General features: G+C 49.3%; 5 protein-coding genes across 5 annotated transcripts; 2 read left to right on the plus strand and 3 right to left on the minus strand.

Moving 5' to 3' along the window:
• Positions 1 to 1,028: 1,028 nt before the first annotated feature.
• Positions 1,029 to 5,320, minus strand: F5147DRAFT_574003 (uncharacterized protein; the record flags this gene model as incomplete). The annotated part of the gene is made up of 11 exons (XM_041431192.1): positions 1,029 to 1,251; positions 1,302 to 1,662; positions 1,712 to 2,711; positions 2,758 to 3,584; positions 3,646 to 3,725; positions 3,777 to 3,930; positions 3,984 to 4,293; positions 4,355 to 4,471; positions 4,526 to 4,660; positions 4,715 to 5,161; positions 5,210 to 5,320. The coding sequence occupies 11 exons, from the start codon at positions 5,318 to 5,320 to the stop codon at positions 1,029 to 1,031; spliced, it is 3,765 nt and encodes a 1,254-aa protein (XP_041294417.1).
• A 3,097-nt stretch (positions 5,321 to 8,417) lies between these two features.
• F5147DRAFT_687953 (glycosyltransferase family 20 protein) lies at positions 8,418 to 11,018 on the minus strand. Its single transcript, XM_041436873.1, has 6 exons — positions 9,995 to 11,018; positions 9,738 to 9,945; positions 9,518 to 9,685; positions 9,239 to 9,466; positions 8,512 to 9,180; positions 8,418 to 8,456 (listed from the first exon to the last, which is right to left on the minus strand). The coding sequence occupies exons 1-5, from the start codon at positions 10,660 to 10,662 to the stop codon at positions 8,797 to 8,799; spliced, it is 1,656 nt and encodes a 551-aa protein (XP_041294418.1). The 5' UTR covers positions 10,663 to 11,018; the 3' UTR covers positions 8,418 to 8,456; positions 8,512 to 8,796.
• Positions 11,011 to 12,652, minus strand: F5147DRAFT_687956 (ribosomal protein L10-domain-containing protein). The gene is made up of 5 exons (XM_041436874.1): positions 12,481 to 12,652; positions 12,354 to 12,428; positions 11,578 to 12,296; positions 11,300 to 11,434; positions 11,011 to 11,244 (listed from the first exon to the last, which is right to left on the minus strand). Exons 2-5 carry the CDS (start codon positions 12,418 to 12,420, stop codon positions 11,224 to 11,226), a joined length of 942 nt encoding a protein of 313 aa, XP_041294419.1. The 5' UTR covers positions 12,421 to 12,428; positions 12,481 to 12,652; the 3' UTR covers positions 11,011 to 11,223.
• A 352-nt stretch (positions 12,653 to 13,004) lies between these two features.
• On the plus strand, positions 13,005 to 15,822 carry F5147DRAFT_574081 (uncharacterized protein; the record flags this gene model as incomplete). The annotated part of the gene is made up of 2 exons (XM_041431197.1): positions 13,005 to 13,434; positions 13,490 to 15,822. The coding sequence occupies 2 exons, from the start codon at positions 13,005 to 13,007 to the stop codon at positions 15,820 to 15,822; spliced, it is 2,763 nt and encodes a 920-aa protein (XP_041294420.1).
• Positions 15,823 to 15,980: 158 nt separating this feature from the next.
• F5147DRAFT_687962 (C3HC zinc finger-like-domain-containing protein) lies at positions 15,981 to 18,187 on the plus strand. The gene is made up of 7 exons (XM_041436875.1): positions 15,981 to 16,123; positions 16,174 to 16,337; positions 16,409 to 16,740; positions 16,805 to 16,888; positions 16,942 to 17,054; positions 17,105 to 17,917; positions 17,976 to 18,187. The coding sequence occupies exons 1-7, from the start codon at positions 16,046 to 16,048 to the stop codon at positions 18,015 to 18,017; spliced, it is 1,626 nt and encodes a 541-aa protein (XP_041294421.1). The 5' UTR covers positions 15,981 to 16,045; the 3' UTR covers positions 18,018 to 18,187.
• Positions 18,188 to 19,735: the final 1,548 nt, after the last annotated feature.

Below are 19,735 nucleotides of genomic sequence, written 5' to 3' on the forward strand. Positions count from 1 at the left end.
GAATTTTTATGCCGCGGCTGTACTCTGTCCCAATCGACGGATGAAATTTTTTTTAGGCCTTGGCAACAGGACTTTGTGAGGCGCGTTCCAGAACGTCATTTTATGGCTTTTCAGCATGCACTAATCTGGCTGGCGGCGCATGTGTCATCCCTCACGAAACGGCACCATTACGATGGCATGGTTCAGAACGGCTGTCGGGCTGTGCATGTGGCTAGATCAGTGACCGGATGTACACTTTTCCCCCATCGAGCACAAGGGCCCCGGCTAATACTAAGCAGGATAGGGAACGCGATTGTCCCTGGCATGGACAGGCCAGCCAAAACGTCACGCTGCACCTCTTGCGGTTTGACACGAGACAAGCCATAGACATTTTGGGAAAAAATATATCATTTGTTATAGAAATATTGGTAAAGGGGTGTGTGTATCTTATAATACGAATAATAGTATGGATACAGTATGAATGTGTGGAGTCAATCTAGTCCTGACATTGCGAGAAGCCGTTCAAAATGCGTAGGTTCGTGCGTGTATTGTTATATAAGTGAACGCACGAATTTAAGATGTCACGAAGGGGTTAAGTGAAAGGGGGATACCGTAACATTGTTTGGAGCGTGAAACAGAACGAAGAATGCGTAAAGACGACCAGATGCGTGTCATATGCGTGTTTGGCCGTGAGTGTGGGAGTCAAACGTGAAAGGCAGGGTAGATTATGTTATCATAGATATGATTGGGATGAGTGGAGCGCACATGCACCACGCTTCCCAGTCGTGGCGATGGCCGTGATCCAGTCACCCGGTGGCCCCTTCCATCAGAACGATCGACCAGCGGATTCGAATAGATGCGATTACGACGGCTTTCCGCTAGCAGCCTGCGCGTTTATGACTGTGGGTTGGTCGCCTGATATAGATATTGGAATAATGGATTATGGATAACGACACAGCATGGCAAGATTCCCCCCCTCCGAGTGGCAGGGATCCTCCATTAGTCCGCGTAAAGCAAACAAACAGACAAACAAACAATGCCCAACACCACTACACCGCGGACGGACGGTTTCCGCGACCCCATTTTGTGTGATACAGTGCATCATCTGGCTTCGTATCGGGATGAATTTGGAGCCTGCCTTCCCAGAGGGCAGCAGAGGACTTCGAGGGATCGTAGCGAGCAGGGTCCGATAGAGTACCGCGTGATTGTGGTGCCCAGCCAGCCCCGATGGAAGATGCAATAAGCGTCGGGACCATGGTCATCAACGAAGGGCTAGAAAAAATTAAGGATACCATCTGCCAAAACCAAACACTAGCACATACAGAGGAACACGTTTGTCATCGTGTAATCTAGCCTGACGACTCTTGACGACGAATGAAGACGAACGAAGTCGCCCGCCCCGCAGGTTAGCGAACGTGGCGAGATTATCACGCACAAGTTCAATCGCAGAGTTCCATTCAACCTCTGGGCGAACTTTTGGAAGACCGCCTTGGCGTTTGGGCAGTAAGCGCATGAGGATAAAGAGGCGTTCAAAGGGTCCGTTGGGCAGCAGGCGGATGATCGCACCAAGGGGGATGGATACAAAGCCAAGGGCGAGTGAGATGCCCCATTCGCGACCTCCAATACGCGTCACCTGGAATGCGGTGCCCCCGATGAACACGATGATCACTTGCACAGCGATCTCTGTAAACCAGCCGTGAGGGTAGTCCAAACATGATATGACGCGACTCACCGATGAGGGTGATAGCCATAAAGTACCAATTGTCAAGCATGCCTTCAAAGATGTTGAGCCTCCGATCCAGCCTTCGCGAATTCACCGAGTTGAATATCTGAGCAAAAACGAACGCATTGAAGACGAGCGTCTGTACAATGGTGTCATTGTTCGATGTCTCGGCAAAGCCCAGGATCTGGATGCCAAGGAAGTGGAATAGTAGGATGACGGTGATCTGGTAGACGGACTGCAACAAGATCTGCTTGTACATATCCACAGTGAAAAGCGGTGCCGTCTGCTTATCAGGCGTCCGGTTGAGTAACGCCGGCGATGCAGGGTCCGTGGCAAGCGCAAGCGCAGCGAACGTGTCCATGATGATATTGATCCACAACAGCTGAACGGCCGACAGCGCCGACGTCTCAGAACTAGAAGCGATGGCGGTTACGGAAGTGATCACCACAGCAGTAACGTTGGTGGAGATCTGGAACTGTAGGAATTTCCGAACTGCGTCGTTCACGCAACGACCCCACATGATCGCCTTGACGATGGAAGAGAAGTTGTCGTCCATCAAAATAATGTCAGACGCCTCTTTGGCTACTTCTGTCCCTGCTATGCCCATGGAGAACCCTACGTGCGCTGTTTTGAGAGCGGGTCCGTCATTCGTACCATCGCCAGTGACGGCAACGATCTCCCCGAGCGCACGAAGCTTCTCCACCAGTATCTTCTTGTCTTGAGGCGACGAACGAGCGAGGACCTGGAGCCGTGGAACGATCTCGAGCATCTGCGATTCGTCAAGCTGGCGAAAGACGGGTCCTTCCATGATGATGCCGCCGGCCGTGTATATACCGCACTGCGTAGCGATTGAACGCGCCGTTAGCACATTATCACCTGTACACATCTTCACAGCGACACTGGCTTTGTGACAATTGTCCACTGCTTCTCGAACACCATCTCTGAGCGGATCTTCGATCCCGACGATTCCGATCAGTGTGAGCTCTTGAGCGATGTCATCGTATGGGACCTAGAACCCATTTAGTATGTCAACATATCACTGAGAATGTACTTACTTCGTCGATCGCAGTGGCTTGCACCCCTGGTGGTGGCCAAGTCGGAAAGTCCCTATAGCACAGGGCCATAGTTCGCAGAGTCTGATTCGCGTAGAAGATGATAGTCCTGGAGATGTTTTCTTCCGAGAAGCCATCGATCTCCGCCACCTCGACGTCATCAGTAGAGGAGCGAGTACTCCCATGCTGGTCTACAACGACATGGCTGCTGCACAGCTTTGTCAGAATCTCGCTAGCGCCCTTGACGTGGAAGCGATATCCATGCTCGGTTTTGACCACCACGCCCATAGCCTTGCGATCGCTGGAAAATGGAAACATCTGCACGACCTTTGCCGCATCCCTCGTCTCCTTACAATCTGCCCATCCAAGCTCCTTGGCAAAGTTCAAGAGCGCTGTCTCTGTTTTACTTCCCACGAATACGCGCTCCCCACTTTCCTTCTCCACGTCCTCAAATGCAGTAGAGTTCACAGTGATAGCGGCATTAAATAGCGAAAGAAGCGGTCGGCTCAGAACGGTGTTAAGCATTGATTGATCGATACTGAAATCATCGCGGGGAGGTTTCGAATCAGAGTTCCTATGCGGGCTTCGGCTTCTGTTCGCGTTTGTGCGGGCTTGATTGTGTTCTAGTTTGCGCACAAATTTGGCATGGATCCCGATGGAGCCTGCGACCACGGACATGACGTTGCGAGTGAGCGTACCGGTCTTGTCGGTGCAGATGACGGAGGCGTTGCCCATCGTCTCGCAAGAGCCCAAGACGCGTACCAGGAGGTTTTCTTTCGTCATCCTCTTAGTGGCGAATGCTAAAGCGAGAGTCACAGCCAACGGGAGTCCTAATTATAAACACGCTCGTTAAGGCGTAGTGCACTTGACGTAAAAAAGCAGAGCCATTACCTTCTGGAACGGCGACCACGACCAACGTGACCGAGATGATGAGAATCTGGACAAAAGCCATACCATTTTGGTCGGCAGACCTGTAGCGCACAATTAGAAAAGTTGCGTATGCCATGATTGAGGTTCGTCACCTGGAAGGCTGGCCTTTAGCGAGTTGCACGATGAATCTGATCATCAGAGAGGAGAAGAGAATGATGCCGGCAATACTTCCAATCTTCGCGATTAATTCAGCCAAGAGGTTGAGCTTCAACTGAAGGGGCGTGTGCTCCGTCTCCGTCCTAAGGGCTAATGGAGTGAGAGTTAAGCGGGGTATTGGCTGTCAAAGAAAGATGGCATACCCATCATGATCCTGCCGTTAAAGCTCTTCGTGCCAACTGCGACGACGACGTAGCTTCCGATGCCTTCCAGAACCTTGCTACCGCTGACAACAAAACAGTCCGTGTGCGTAGATATGTGCTCCCCTCCGAGTGCGCAGTCACCCGCGTGTTTCAGTGCCATACAATCTGCATAAGACGCCTTTTTGATAGCATCCGACTCGCCAGTTGCCGCTGATTCATCACACTTGACGTTGTAGCCGGTTAAGAAGATGCCGTCGCAGGGGACTATTTCGCCGGGTTCTAATAATGCCACATCGCCGACCACGACTTCCTGTGAGCACAAAAAAAATGATAAAGGCGTGAAATTAAAACGAGAACTAGCTTACTTTCACATCAATGAGACGTTCGACGCCGTTGCGGATGACTTTGACCCCACGTTCTTCTTTTTTCTCATTGAGAACCTTGAATTGACGTTCTTTCTGCCAATCATTTATCGAGCCAATGACAACCTATAGAAAATTGAACGTTGGATGAAAAAAAAAAAGGAAGTGCAGGCAGCTTACGACAATGAGAACCGCAATCATGATGGCAACACCTTCCACCCAATCTACTGGGGGTTCGCCGGTAGTCTGAGGCGTCCCAAAATCTTGAAACAAGCCAAGGGCGAGAGAAACTACGGCTGCGATAGACAACAAGACCTTGAAACACGAGGAGAGTGAAGATTGAGTTTGACCGATTTAGTATATACGTACAAGAACTTTATCTTGCAAGGCGAGCCACATGAGGGCAAGTAGACTTTTGCTTGTTCGCTGTGGAAGCACGTTTTCACCAAATACACGCTTGCGATCTTCCATTAACGCCGAATGAGGGCCGTCGGGCATTTGAAGGTCAGGATGATCGTGTACAGACAAAGGTTGCCGATCATGCCTTTGAGAGTTGCCTAGACCAGCACCTGATTTGTTGTCTGCAGTGGCGGTTATTGTTAGACCCCGAGAACGGTCAGTTCCTAGGCCATGAAGAAGGCCGTCGATACCTCCTAAAGCCTCGAGTGCGTCGAGATTTTTTGGGTCGAGAAGACTGGCCAACTCGACGGGCCTGAATTTAAACGGACTAGGGTCAACCTGGTCATCTTGTACGAGTTCGATTTTTTGGACGTCGGGGTTAGACTGAAGTGATTTGCGACTGTCGGAAGGGTTTGGCTGGCTATTTGGATTATGTGAAGTAGATGTTGGGACGATGTTGTCGACGGATTTAGCAGGTAGAGACCTTGACAGGATGGAGGCTGTGTCTACGTGTGTGTGGGTAGGAGAAGGCATTGTGCTTGTGGGATCCGATGTAACAGGACGAAGATGAACCATGCCATAATCACCGCTGGCATGGTCTGGTTCTGTTTCGTCAAGGCTAGCGTGACCCTCATGAGAGCTTGTGAAAGTTGCATTGCTAGGTTTTCGACTGTGAGTGAAGACCTTGTTCATTGAAGAACCGAGGATATGCAATGAGGAATAACCGTTGTGTTCGTCTGGTTTATTATCCCTGAGGGAAAGCGAGGTAGCGAAATGGCCCGAGGAGCGGTTTGATAGGGTTGGGGACGGAGGAACAAATTGGGAAGCGCCGTCGTTTGACTGAGACGACGGTCGGGGAGGGTGAATGAGAGCGAGAGTCCAAGGAAACTCGACGGTGGGATTGAGGGTGAGGAGACAAGAGAGTTGAATCTGGGGGAATTCTTGGAGAAGGATTTGTAGAGGATGAAGCGAATAAGGGGATTACCGTATGATTCGAGGAAAGGTCTGTTGTGACGATCTCAGGTATACCTTCTGGAGCCATGGGACCTGAAAAGCAGAAGATGAACCGGGAAAGAGTTCCAAGTGAGGAAAGGACAGGCGGATTATAAATGAAGGTGACAGAGCGAGGCTGTGTTGGTGGTGCGGTTGGAAGATTCTATGTAGAATTCTGATGAGTTAAGGCACAAAAGGAGGCCATTCAGGGTGTGTAATGAGAGCCAAGAATACACGTACATGTGTCCATGGGATATCTAAGCAAACATTAGATTGAATCAATTGAATCAATTGATTGAATACCGTGAAGCGAGGTGGTCGAGTTCAACGACGAGTATTTCCTAATCTGACATATGGACGATATTTCGCAAATCATCTCCTTTTTTAGCGAGTTGCAGGATGCCATGCATTCGATTACACTCCGAGGACGAACCGACGTCATCGTCGTTCCCTTATTGACGTCCCAACCCCACCGCCAACACACTACCTTACACGCCCAACCAATGTGATTCCCCAGATCTCCTTGGCTTCAGGGGTGACACAACTTCCTTTTTCACCTCCGTCATCTTTCTACTTGGAATTCCTGGCTTAGCTAATCAGATTACTTATCCCCCTTTACTTGGGCCCTAGTACATGCTGCAGTCCTCATTGATTCATCGCAGACTTCATTTAAGGAGGTTCCGTTAGACGCGTGCGTTTGACTTTTACCACTAGTAGAGCGCTCAGTATTATCCTGATCATATTAGGCGTTGCCACGCACGCTTCCCGCCACAAAGAAAATCCGGAACCCGAGCCGGACATCCATTCACCGATCGCACCCTCTACCACAGAATTACCGCCATATCTGTGGCGTTTAGGGTAAGCAGCCGCCGTGGGCCATGTCTGTCGGCTAGTTCCGCAATTATCCAATTAGAGTAAGATCCCGCCTTCTAATTTCATATATTCTGCCAGCACTTTTCCATTGGAGTTTGCTTTTTAGAAAAAGCTAGTGGAAGGATTCGCTGGCCAAGCTTCGTTATCATGGAAGGTATAATTAACTGGTCTAGTATTTCATATCCATAATGCCATATCAAACCCATATCCCTCAAATGACCCCTCGTCGTTCTCGAAACTAGTTGGCAGGCACACTGTCACGTTACCACCTCATGCTCTCAACCGTAATTGTCGTTATCTACCAAGCCAACATCATTAGTTCAAACAGAATTTTCTGATCTTTCCACAGCATACACCCCCTAACGATAGATAGCGCAAAAAATAGATCCATCCCAGCCAATCTCCTCATCCCTAATTACCTGCCTCACAGCCCCCCGCCAATTACCCGAATTCTTGGCTGATGGCACAGTCACACCGTCGGCGTTATCTCATCCACTTTGCCCAGTCCGTGTGACAATCAAACATTTACTACATCGGGACTGCGAATCATTCTGTCTACGGTCATATTGATCGAGTCGGTGTCGGTGCACATAGCCATCCGATGTCGGTACGCTAGCGCGGACATGAGGACGTAATCCAGCCTTAAAAATGGCCTAGCGCAGGAACACAAAAAAAACTACAATTCTCTTACATGAAACTTGCACAGGAATAAGGAATGCACACGTCTTCCGTTTTGTTGCCGACCATCGCGTGAGGCGCGTCACCTGGCCCACGTCCCGTAAACACGACCTTAACTTCAACTTAATGGATCAGGATCTCTCATTTCACTTTACCGATGGCGGTTTCATCGTGTTATAATCGGCGACCATCATCGTGCTCTTGACTCGCACATTGCCTGCTATGCAAAATACATCTCTCACTTTTGACGCGGATATGACTCACCACTCTTACGGACGGAGCCCGTGGATCTTAAACGTGCTGGGCGCCCAAGGAAACTCATCCTCATACCGTATCTTTGCGATCAAGAAGGACCTTTCAAATCACCCTGCTGTGCTGACAACTGACAGATACATTCCTTGTCCCATAAAAAAAAGTTGGCGATCCGAAACCCAATCTCGGCAAATGTTTTGTTCTGCGGATGATGTGACTACTACTCCTGCTAATACTAATACTAATAGTGGCGGTGAAGGGAACGCTATTTGCCATGTGCATTTTGAAACATTCCGCGAGGGCTGGGCTCTCTATTCATCAACGAGGTTATTTTACAAGCTCGAAGTCAGTACACCGTTCCACGGGACTGGTTCGGAGCTATCTAACAACGATGCTGCGCTGGAGGGTTAAGCCATATTTCGAATCCAAAGTCATTCGATCGAGCCATATGACTCCAACATGCGCGTTGCGCCGACAACACAATGGAAAACATCCGGTGACAAAATTGGTGTCTTGTCACTTACTCCTTCACTTTTTCGAAGCTTGTTTCAAGAAGAAGCATGGATTCTGGAAACAAAAAAAACGCGTTCAGTTCAGCTGACTCCTCGACGCCCCTTTGTTGATTTCCAAGTTTTGCCCGTTGACAACCAAATCTGCCTCTTCACAATATTCACGTTACGATCCTGGATCACCCGCTGAGAATGAGGGTGTTAATACTCTCTGACAGGTCCTGCGCCCCGTTTCGTGTCAAAGGGCTTTTGTCGAAGCTCTTTCAGATGGCTCGGGAAGATTGAACAAAGGCAAACCCTGAGCCGCTCGTTACTAAATCAGGTAACTGGACACATCATGGTTCTAATTCATTTCTCAAAGGAACGGCGAGCAACTTGACGCTTTTCTCGAAAGTCTACAGAGAATCGTACGTACGCGCTTCCGCAGCGCTCATCCACCAACCCCTGATATCTCGTCACCAGCTCGCGCTTGCAAACTTGAGATTGTTCTCGAAGACGTTTATGAAACGAGTGCTCGCAGGCGTGCATACCAAAAAAAACGTGTTCACCTCATGCTACTATGTACTACTTTACTCTCCAGCGTCAAGTAATGTGGGACCCCATCTATGTTCTAGAAAACCACTGAAGATATGGAATAATCATATGGAACAACCAACGTATAGCGCCCCAAGTTAAGCGCAATGTGTGCAATGCGATCATCCGACCTGGTGCCTAAATAGAAGTTATGATACTTGCCTTCCCAGATGTCTATACACCCGGGCTTACCACCTGTGGCGTAGGCACTTGTCCCCCAACGAGGTCGCTACCAGCACCTTCGTCGTTCTTGGGCTTCAACTCAGCTTGACCCTCCTTGTCCACATCGTCCTGCTTCAACTTGCCCATTTCCTTGATGAAGCTCGTGCCCCAAAAGGCCGCGGAGTATTTATTGACGTATTTGAAAAGCTTGCGGTGGTTCTCGGCACGCGTCTCCGTATCCATCGTGACAGCTTCGTGAATCGCGTCAGCGACTTGTTGAGGATCCCACGGGTTCACGACGATTGATCCGTTGAGACTCTGTGCGGCTCCGGCGAATTCGGAGAGGATCATTGCACCCTGACGAGCCTGCTGGCAAGCAATATACTCGTACGAGACCTGATGTGGTAATGACGTCAGAACATCACCCCGCAGGTGAAGAACTGAGAAGATTTACCAGATTCATTCCATCTCTCGTACTCGTCACCAAACAAACGTCACTAATTGCGTAAAGGGCACACAGCTCATCGAATGGTAGACTCTTGTGCATGAAGTGTATCGGCATAAATTCGACTGTACCAAACTGGCCGTTGATGCGACCGACGAGCTCGTTTACCGTCGATCGTAGGTTTTGGTAGTCTTCGACGTCTTGTCGAGACGGCACAGCGAGCTGGACCAACACCACCTGGTGATGCGGGTAAGTCAAACAGGTTTTCACAAACAATCCCACACTAACTTTACCGATCCACTCAGGGTGCTGCTTCAAAAAGAGTTCGAGGGCGTGTAGTTTCTGGGGAACGCCTTTGATGTAATCGAGACGATCAACCCCAACGATGACTTTGACACCGTTGAAACGCTGTTCCAGTTGAGTGATGCGAGATTTAACGGTTTCCTTCTCTAGGTTCTGCACGTTGTTAACTTTAATGACTCATGTAACTTTACGTCGTGATGCATACCTTGATGAATGAAGCAGGTTCGATGCCAATAGGGAATGTCCCAACGTGAGCTAAGCGACCTTCAAACTCAACACCATTTGGCATAGTGGGCAAACCCAAGATGCGCGTGCAAGAAGACAAAAAGTGACGAGCATAGTCGTAAGTGTGAAACCCAATCAGGTCGCAGAACAGGACACCCAGCAGAATTTCACGACGAACAGGGAGGATTCTGGCGCAGGGTCAGCGGGGTAAGCGAGCCATAAAGGAAGATCACTTACCTATAAATTTCGCTGCTGGGGAAGGGTGTGTGCAAGAAGAACCCTATCTTGACGTCGGGTATTCTCTCAGAAGAGATATTAACTTCCTCTTCAATACCCTCCGCGATCTTCGTCAGCTCTTGCTTTTGGTAATCCCCTCCGGATGATCCGTCAACGAGGCCGCGTAGGATCATGGGAAGGAGCATAAGGTGATAGTCCTGCACCCATACCATGCTCCCGGGTGTGATTTGCGAGCGTACTGTTTCAGCAAATCGGAAGTTGGCCTGACGGTACATGAGCCAATTTTCCTCATCAAAGTTCATTTCTCCTGGATGGTAATGGAATAATGGCCACAAAATAGAGTTGGAGAAGCCGTTATAATGCCCTTCTGCGACGTCATCGTCAAGATATACCGCTTGGCAAGAGTATTCTTCCATTAGACGCTTGTCGACGTAAGCTCTGTCTTTCGGTGGAATGTAGAAACCCGGCCAACCGATCCATGTGAAACTCAACGACTTCTTGAAACCGGAGAGGGCTGATACGAGCCCTCCCGAAGACATTTTGAAGTGGTATTCGCCTGAAGCATCTTTCGTGATTGTGATGGGTAGACGGTTGGCGACGACGATGAGATGTTTGCCCTGCATATCTGCAAAGTTTTCGGCGGAGGTTGGGAAGAGAGAGGGTGCCATGGAGAGATGAAATTTATAAGTGAACAGATCTCTTTAGAAACATGCAGAAGAGGCCGAATACGGGTGATTATCGGATCTCTCGTGATGAATTGGTAGAAGGGCAGCGAGAAGGCTGGCAAACGTTTGTGTGATCAAAGTCTTATCGCGAAAAATGTTTAGATCGATGGCTGGAGACGCTTGTCGATTGACCCTGGATGACGGTGGGTTGAGTTTTAGCTGCCTACGCTCCAGTGACTCCACTGGCCTGCGTCATGACCGTATGGGAATCTGCACCACGGTCCCGCTAGTCCGAGTTTGGACCATCTATCAGTCCCTGACTTTTATGCCCATACTACAAAAACCAGTGAGAAACGCACACATCAACCAACGTGTAGCGATGAAAGGATGATTATCTCCAAGCCATATATGTAAAGTCTACGTAGAAGTATGAATAGGCGCCTTGCAATCTTCTTCATTTGACTTATATATATTTATGGGGATCATTTGATCAACACGAGTGAGTCTTCTTATCAGCTTGCATGTGCATTACTAGATGATGTGTGACAGTACATAACGCGTAATCTAGTCGAAGAGACCGAAGCCCTGTAGACCAGCGCGTAAGGGCTATTTCCATTTGTGCAAACCAAGAGCAACTTACCATGTCATCGTCAGACTCCTCCTTCTCTTCGGCCTTCTCCTCAGCCTCAGCTTCAGCAGCAGCGGGTGCGGCCTCAGCAGCAGCAGGTGCAGCAACGGCTGCAAATGCTTCAGGGTTCTCCAAGTAATCCTTTGCCTGCGTGAAGAATTAGCTTGGTTGCTCAGCACAGTAAACTCGGCAAAAATTCAGAAACAAGATTTGTGCATCCGTTAAAGTCAGCATTTTCAGTGTGTATGTTTGAAGCATCTCAATGTTAAACGAATCGAATTTGAGCTGACCTTTTGGGCACCCTCGAAGATGTAGTCGGTGGACAAGCACAAAGCAATGAGGTTCTTGTACGAGTTGACAAGGGAGTGCGTGACAGAGACGATGGTGGGGTAGTTGAGGGCAAGTGAGATGGCAGCAATGGTCTGGATACCGGACAAGAAGCGGTCGATGAGCACCTGCTCGTCGATGTCGAGAACTTCGGGAGCGAACGCATTGCCAGAGTCGAAGATCTGGACGACAGTCATACCGTATGTGAACGGTGAGATGTTCAACATGTTGAGGAGAGTAGCCTCAGATGGGCCGACACGGCTACCAGCGGTAACGACCTGGACCTCGGCCGAGATTTCAATGGTACCACGAGCGATCTTGGTAGGGATACCGAGGGCCTGGAAGAAGGAGGTCTTTCCGGGCTCCATACCGGTGTTTCCAGCAGGAACGAAGACATCCTTGGGGGCATAAGCACCAGCACGAGCGGGGGCGGCAATCTTGTTGGCAACAATGATGTCCCTGACCTCTTTGAGCTCTTTGTCGGTGAAGACGAAACCAATGTTACCCCTGACGTGGGGAAGAAGACGCTCAAACTGGGGGTTCTCCGAGAGGATAGTACGGAGAGCACGGCGAACCATGGTGTTCTTGCCCATCAAGACGACACCTTTGCCACGGAGAGCAACACGAATCTGGTGCATCTGGTTGGAGCTGACATTGTCAACATTGACGATGAAGATGGAGGCTGCAGGCGCGTTATTCAAAAAAGGATCGTTGGATAAATGAAACTATTGAAACGCACGATATTTGGAGATCAGTTCCTTTAGTTTGACGAAGTAAACTTCCTTTTGCGCGCGAGTAGCACCCATTGTGATTTCTGATACACTAGTTGAAATGTCAAGACAGGGTGATAAGTTATGTTAACTCACATGAATATACAGATGTGATTGTTTTTAAGTAAAAATCAGTGCCTCCCAATTGACCTCTGAATGTCTGTCAGCCAAATCAGCCATTCTCATCTAGCACTACGCACCAGCAGCGTGCCAATGGATTTTTCAAGGCGACCGACTGGATGAGGATAATGTGAATATGTGTATCCGGTGTTCCGCTAAAGTTTCGATCGATCGGGAAATGCCTTGCAGTTCAAAAAACAAGGTTCCGAGTCCGCCGGGGAATTCCGATCCTTTGGTTCACCTTGTAACGTGACGTGTAACGCGTCGTGTTCCCAATTCGTCCATGCCATGGAATGTTGCGATGCTGTCTGTCGACCGTCCGAGTGTTGGGCGGCGTCGACGGAGCTCAAAGAATCAGGTTTTTAGTTTTAGTTTTTATCACATTAAACGCGTGACCTTGACCGCCGTTCAATTTTAGGTTACTATCTTCTGCTAGCGCCCATGTCCAAGAATGCTTGCCCCGCAGTACTGGGACTCAGAACAAGAGCAAGCGATCTCTTATGACATCAGAAGATCCTCGGGAGTCTGGCCCGTCCAATAGCACTCGCGCCATAAGTGCTCTCCGGAAAATCCTGACGTCCTCTACCCTGCTTCCAGACCCTTCCAGGAGGCCGACACCCAATACTATTCATTCATTTTACATCTCCGCAAAAGCACGGGGCCAATTGTCGCAGCTCGACTCAGGAATGCTTAGCGCTTTAATTGCTCTTTTTGGGTCCTTGTCTGTTGACTCGACAAGAACATGTGTGTATACTAGTTCACTCCTTCCTTATGTGAAAGATAGTCCTGTATCTCGTGACTACTGGGCATTTGTGAAGGAGGTTGTATCATTAAAGCGCCAGAGGGGCATGACACTGGCGCATTCAGATAGATATTGGATGATGCGAGCGGAGTTGGCGAGCCTTTCCCCCTCTGAAGATGGCCAGCCCGGTTGTAAGATAATCTATTACATTCGTTCATACCTCGGTCTAATCAAATTGAGCAGACACGCACAAATTTGATCGCTCTCTGTTCCGCGCCCGAAAACAATACCTCCACTTTTCTCGACACGTTTTCGATCCAGATGTTCACGTTCCATATTTAACAGCACTTTTGTCGAGCACGGACCCTCTTCACAAGCAGTGGGCCATTGATGCTATAACCAGCATCCTTCTCACCCATCCATTTCTTCATGCGAAAGTTATGAAAGTGTTACTCGGGATAGTTCATGACACTGATACCGCGCTTTTGGAATCTATCCTATCCGCCATTTCAATCCGGGTCACTCATTTTCCGTCGCCGTGTGGGGGCACTGCGGGGGCTTCTATATCTGTACCTGTTGATGCTACCACTTTCACATCCGCTCTTTCGGTATTTCCGTTGCCCATACCAAGTCCCTCCCCCCATATGAAAGCCATTACGGAGTTGCTGCACGAGGCATTTTCATCCGACGTTCCACTAGTCCATCGGCGAAGCAATCTCCTTCTGTGTTCGCTACTGTATAGCTGCAACGGCAGTGGAATTGCCATTTCATCGCTTGATTTTCCTTTGGATGGATATGCATCCTTATGGCAGACCCTGTTTGCCCTTGCGATTCTCGAAGAGGTTACGCGAGCCGCGGGTCCAGCCCTTCACGATCGTGCTCTCCGCGGACGTATTCAAGAGATGATACGTTCTCTTCATGAGTCCTGGCTGCACCTCATGTCTAATGAATCACCCCCCACCCTCATTTCACGTGCTGTTACGACTTCTCTCTTTCGCCTCTCTGGTGCAGTAGTGGATCCGAAGCTATTTGTAGCGTGCCTGGAGTCGAGTATAAACTTCGGACTTTGGACCGGCGATTCTTCACACACCGTAGAGGGACCCCAATTAGCAGCAATGGCAGCGATGCATCTTGCTACATTGATGCAAGTCCGTGGGTGTGGAGCGGAATTCATCATGAAGACGTTGAGTTCCTACTCGACTGACGTGCAATACCAAAGTGTCGTAGTGTCTGCGGCTGTCAAGGACCTCATTCATCGTGATGTCGAGCTCGCCCGCGCATTATACAACATCGCTGTCCGCAGTGGACGAGACATCGATGTCGATACTGCGTATCTTCTAGCTAGGGCACTCCCACCTGCTCATGCTGTGGGGTTTCTTAAGCATGAACGATTTTCTCGAAAACAAGTAGGAGGCCTCCTGAGCAGTATTGCTCGTTTTCTCAAGGAGACGAGGCATGAACATTACGACACTGATCTGATCGATGACATTGGGATTTCCCTCCGCAAACTCTACTCGATTTCTCCTCCTCCCATTCACTTCCGTGGGCATCTTCAGCTTCTTCTAGCCGAGCTATGCACTCGGGGCAGTGGGTTCCAGACTACGGCTATTATTGCTAACGTCATCACATTCTACCCGGCCTTCTTTCAATTCTCGTTCTTGTTGCGGCTGGTTTGCCTCTTTTTGCGCCGCAGGCAATTCCGCTGCGCGTTGCGAATCCAGAAAATTTTAGTTGGCACACACCGGGGATGTGTTCCTAACCTTCGTCACATGGTCAATACACGCCTCGGTGCGACAGCTAGTGGACGCCTATCCACGAATATTTTTATCACAGGGCGCAAGTCGCATACCTTATTTCGAGGTGGCTGTTTCTGGGCAGCGGGGACTTTATTCAAGAGCGGTATGAGCAGTGGCCCGGTATACAACAGAGTTCTGCAAGGTTTAATATACGCTAGGCGACCGCATGCTGCAAAGGTCGCTTTTAGTCGTGTTGCAAGCAAGGTGGGCACTAAAAGCCGGACGATCCTAGGCAACACGCTTTTGCACGGTGTCGTTACACGTCCGGTCCCGAGAAACGGCAGGCGTGTCCGGAAGCTCTTGGGACTCCTCGACAACCTCGTCAAGTACCAGCAGTTTGCTCCTGACAGGATAACTGTCAATATCATCCTGAAGGCGTTGATAGTTTGGAGGACCGCATTCGATCATCAACGTTTACGTGCGCTGTTTGACCACATGGTTCGTGGTGGATACCCCGCAGGGATTCACTCTCCTTCCCATCCACCCTTCAGCACTCCGCTTCTGCGCACCAGTGGAACACTCACGCTGTCGAAGCTTCCACCTTACATATCGTTTGAGAAACATGCGAAGCCGATGCTCAAGATGTTTATCAAGGCATTTTATCTACGGAATGATGTAGAAGCTGCGCGCACGGTAGTAGAGATTTTGAAGATCGAGCAGAAGAAGACTACATTGCAGAGAGAGCGACGGTCAGTGGCGCGTTTGAGAGGGTGGATGGAGGCCGAAAATAATACGGACCGCAGGGATCACACGACTCATGTTCATAATGATAGATCATAATAGACTCTAGTTGCCACTATGGAAAGGCACTGTTGAAAGAATTTCCGCCTTTTATTCATCGCATGTTGCAATCAGAGTAGTTTTGACTGTGATGTAACGTTTGCCATAAGTGGTCACTTATTTGTGGCTGTGCTTGCTGTATTACTTCATTTTCGGTGGCCGAGTGTTTGATAAACGACCACCATCTACGCTCAACTTCACTAGTTCACTCTTCAACATATCGATGACTACAGAAGTTGTTTCTGTCAACAGTTCAGATTCGGGCTCTACAAGCTCATCAATGTCTATCCGAGCTACCAAGGTAAGCAGAGGATTGAACCTAACAGGCCCCTACTGAGCAGCATGTCTCAGCGCAAATTCGATGATGCCCTCCAAAGCCTCGACAATGCAGTAGCTCCAGCGAAGACCTTACCCGAAAGGCCAACAGCTCCTAAACGACCACACATGACCCGCTCTCTTTACTCTACGCTCGCCAAGTATGGGATCCAGTCCAACATCCCCAAACCACCCATCGAGTCAGTCAAATTTCGCGGTTTACGACTTGGAAGTCTCTGAACTTGCTCTCGTCTTGCTCTATTCTCAATAGTACTCTGGATAAGCATGATATTTCCAAGGCTGCTCCTCACCTGGCTGCGATCTTGGCACGCTCCAAGAGCAAAGGAGCTACCCCTTTTTCACACCCTAGCCTTCCAGCATCAGCTTCGCTCTCCTCGGAATACCGACCATCATCCACTCAGTCATTTTTATCCCGCCTATCGACCTACAAGTTGGCGACATATGCAAACAAGCCGCCCCAAATTGATGCTGTGGCTGCAGCGAAGTGCGGTTGGATAAACGATGGCAAAGACAGGCTAGTGTGTGGAATTTGTGATGTTTCATGGGTTGTCGCGGGGCGAGACGGCATGACACGAGAAGCCGGTAAGGTTTAGAAGGTAGGTAAATGACAAGCTACACTGCTGAGCGTTTTTTTTTCGTACCATAGCCAATGGGTTTGTTGAGAAGCAGCGCATCCAGCTAGTAGAGATGCACAAGGACGGATGTCCTTGGCGTACTAGGCAGTGTGATTGTGAGTTTTTTCGTCGAGATGCACCCGGCTTCCTTCCTCACCCAATTCATTAGCGTCGATTTACCGCGTGCCGCTTCAAGCACCGACTGCCATGGCACGGGACATCAAATCCAATGCACGCTCTCTAGAGCCTCTGTTGACAGATGTCGTGATCAAACATCCATTGGTGGGTTGGACTGCAGCATTTTCCTGTGTGGTGCTTATTCATTCCATCAGTCGGCCTCTCAGCTTGCCTCGCTTCGTTCAGCAATTATCTCAGTCAAGCCTCCTCAGGCCCAAACAGAACCTGAGAATGAGTCGGCAATGCAGGTTAATGCAGACCCTGAGCCATCTGATAGTGCAATTATGACTGCCCTCTTCGGCTGGTCATTGGCCCCGCCTGCTCCTCCCTCGGAACGTAGTCGCACTTCGTCACTTTCTCGAATAGCTACCATGTCCAGACCAGCTTCCCCGTCTCTGTCTAGATCTCCATCAGTTTCACGTACCGTTCAGTGGGGGCGGGCAGATTCACCATCTCCGATGCCCTCTTCGCCCCTTACTAGTATTTCACAGTTGGGAGGTACACCCGTGCGCACGCGCGCACCACGGCTGAGCGACATCGGGAAAAGCGCCCGGGACGCATCTCTTTTACACTGTTCCTTGTGCCAACGACGCGTCGGCCTTTGGGCATTCACACCTCAGTTTGCTTCATCACCGCTAGACGGCAGCCCGCTACCACATCCGTCAACAAAGAAGAGGGAGTTTGATGTACTGAATGAACATCGATCGTATTGCCCATTCGTCGTCCCTTCGACGGTGGTACCGAAACTACTCATGCCTTCTACCTCGCCTGCTTCTGCAAACGCAGCGGCAGATGGTGCAACCGAGGGTTGGCGTGCTATGCTGACTGTTGTGCTTCGACACGGCTTGAGTGAGCGGCAACGGAACGCACGCTTATTACTTTCCGGAGGGGACAGCGAAACAATGCATGGTATTGACGACGAGCTTGAAGGCGTAGAAGCTATGGTAGCGAGTGTAAAGAGTAAAGGGGTAGGTTCATGCGTGCAATTAGACAGTCTCGATCAAAAACTAATTGCACACCTTGCAGGGACGAGAGCTATTGAAATATGTCAGAGGACTGCTGGGTTGATGTATATCTTGTGATTGCTTGCTTTCGTCCTTTGATTCGGACAAAATGTACATGTATTTCCATCTCGATATCCCACAAGAAAGACTCATCTGTATCAACTTTTGAGATCGCTGGTACAAGTAGGAACCTACCAAGTATGCTAATCAAAAATAATCATCGGCGGAAACAACGATATTATCATATGAGGGAGGTACAATCCGAGAAGAATTACAACCGGCGGCACCGGTAAAGTTTCGCACATTCCGCGGAAAACCCCGTATGCCCTTCCTCTTCGAAAAGATTGTCAAATTCCGATAGAAGTGTTCACCAACTTCTGAGAAGCGCTCACAATATTAATGTCAACAGCATGCTGCAACAATATCAACGTCGGGGACCAGAATGCGGTTGTACGAAATGATAGTTTGAATTAGAACGCTACAAGGTTGTATGTTGACTTAGCCTGTATCGTCATTTGGTGCGAGGGTTGCTCTATGTCCCACTGCCTTGCAGTCCCATCATAGGATCCGCTTAACACTCGCCGACTATCTCGACACCAGGAGACAGAACACACGGACTGGGTATCTCCCATCCATTTTGCGATGACTTTGATGTTCCACAACCTCTCTGCACCGTCGTGACTCCTGCCAACCACTTTCTTCTCGTTCGAGACAACATCATCGTCCGTACTTCAATATATCCGTCTTGCAAGTCCTCTCCTATCTATTTTCCATTCTTCAAGCTCAAGTTCCATACCCGCAGCGATCTGTCCTGACAAGTCATTTGAAGCCTATAGAGCCTATCAGAGGCACAGGTGACCTAAACTAGGACGAATTTGTCTACATAGGTACATGTAGGCAACACCTACCTACCTAAATCGCGCGATTCCCTGATGTTGCGTCAACAAATACCCCACGTAAAAGATGCTCATGAGTCTGTGAAACTGATTCCCCGTCATACCAAGTTCCTCCTCGAAACCACGTAACCTTGCAGCACTATTTTGACCGAGAGGCAATCAAGCCACATTACTCCAATCGTGAGTTTGAAATGGTTCCCGAGTCCCGCTTGAGACAGCTGTCTGCAAGCAGAAGGAATGATGAACCGTTTCGTTCGAGAATAGTAAGCATTCTATAATCATTAGACTGAATTTAATACTCAAGGCCGTCATGATCACAGGTGACAGAGTTCACGGATGTTCTTGATGTGTGAGCATTCGTTAATGGAACGTCCTGGTGTCGAGCTGCTGACCGAAAGTGTCCACGAGGTCTTCCACACCATTACCGCCGACTTCGTTATCCGATTGAGTTTTCCCCTCGTTCACTCGTACCTGTTCCAGTACATGGATGTGCATTGCCGTAGTGACGTGTAGCGGACAGAAATAAGCAATGAATACGCCCAGGACGCAGAACGGTATCGTGCAGTTCCGCTTTTATTTTCCTTTTTGAATGCCAGTGGTAAGCCATGTGACGTGCTGGAGCGGTGGGGGAGAGCTGGTCCAGCAGAACTGGCTGCGGGAACCCTTCGAGCGTTCAGTACGCCATTCATTGATATTCATAAGTCGTATTCCAAGACACTCATTATACATGCTCATGGACTCGCAGATATTCTCAAGTTCACATTGTTTGACCTTTCCGGGCCCAGAGACTGACCGACTTTGCCACGGGACCGGTGCTAGACGAAGTATGCATTAGTGTCAGTGTTTGGAGTGAAGTAAATCAAGGAATCCCTATGAGCTACAAAAT

This window comes from Suillus discolor (genome assembly GCF_016758755.1).
Source record: "Suillus discolor strain FC423 chromosome Unknown F5147scaffold_19, whole genome shotgun sequence".
NCBI classification, from domain to species: Eukaryota; Fungi; Basidiomycota; class Agaricomycetes; order Boletales; family Suillaceae; genus Suillus; species Suillus discolor.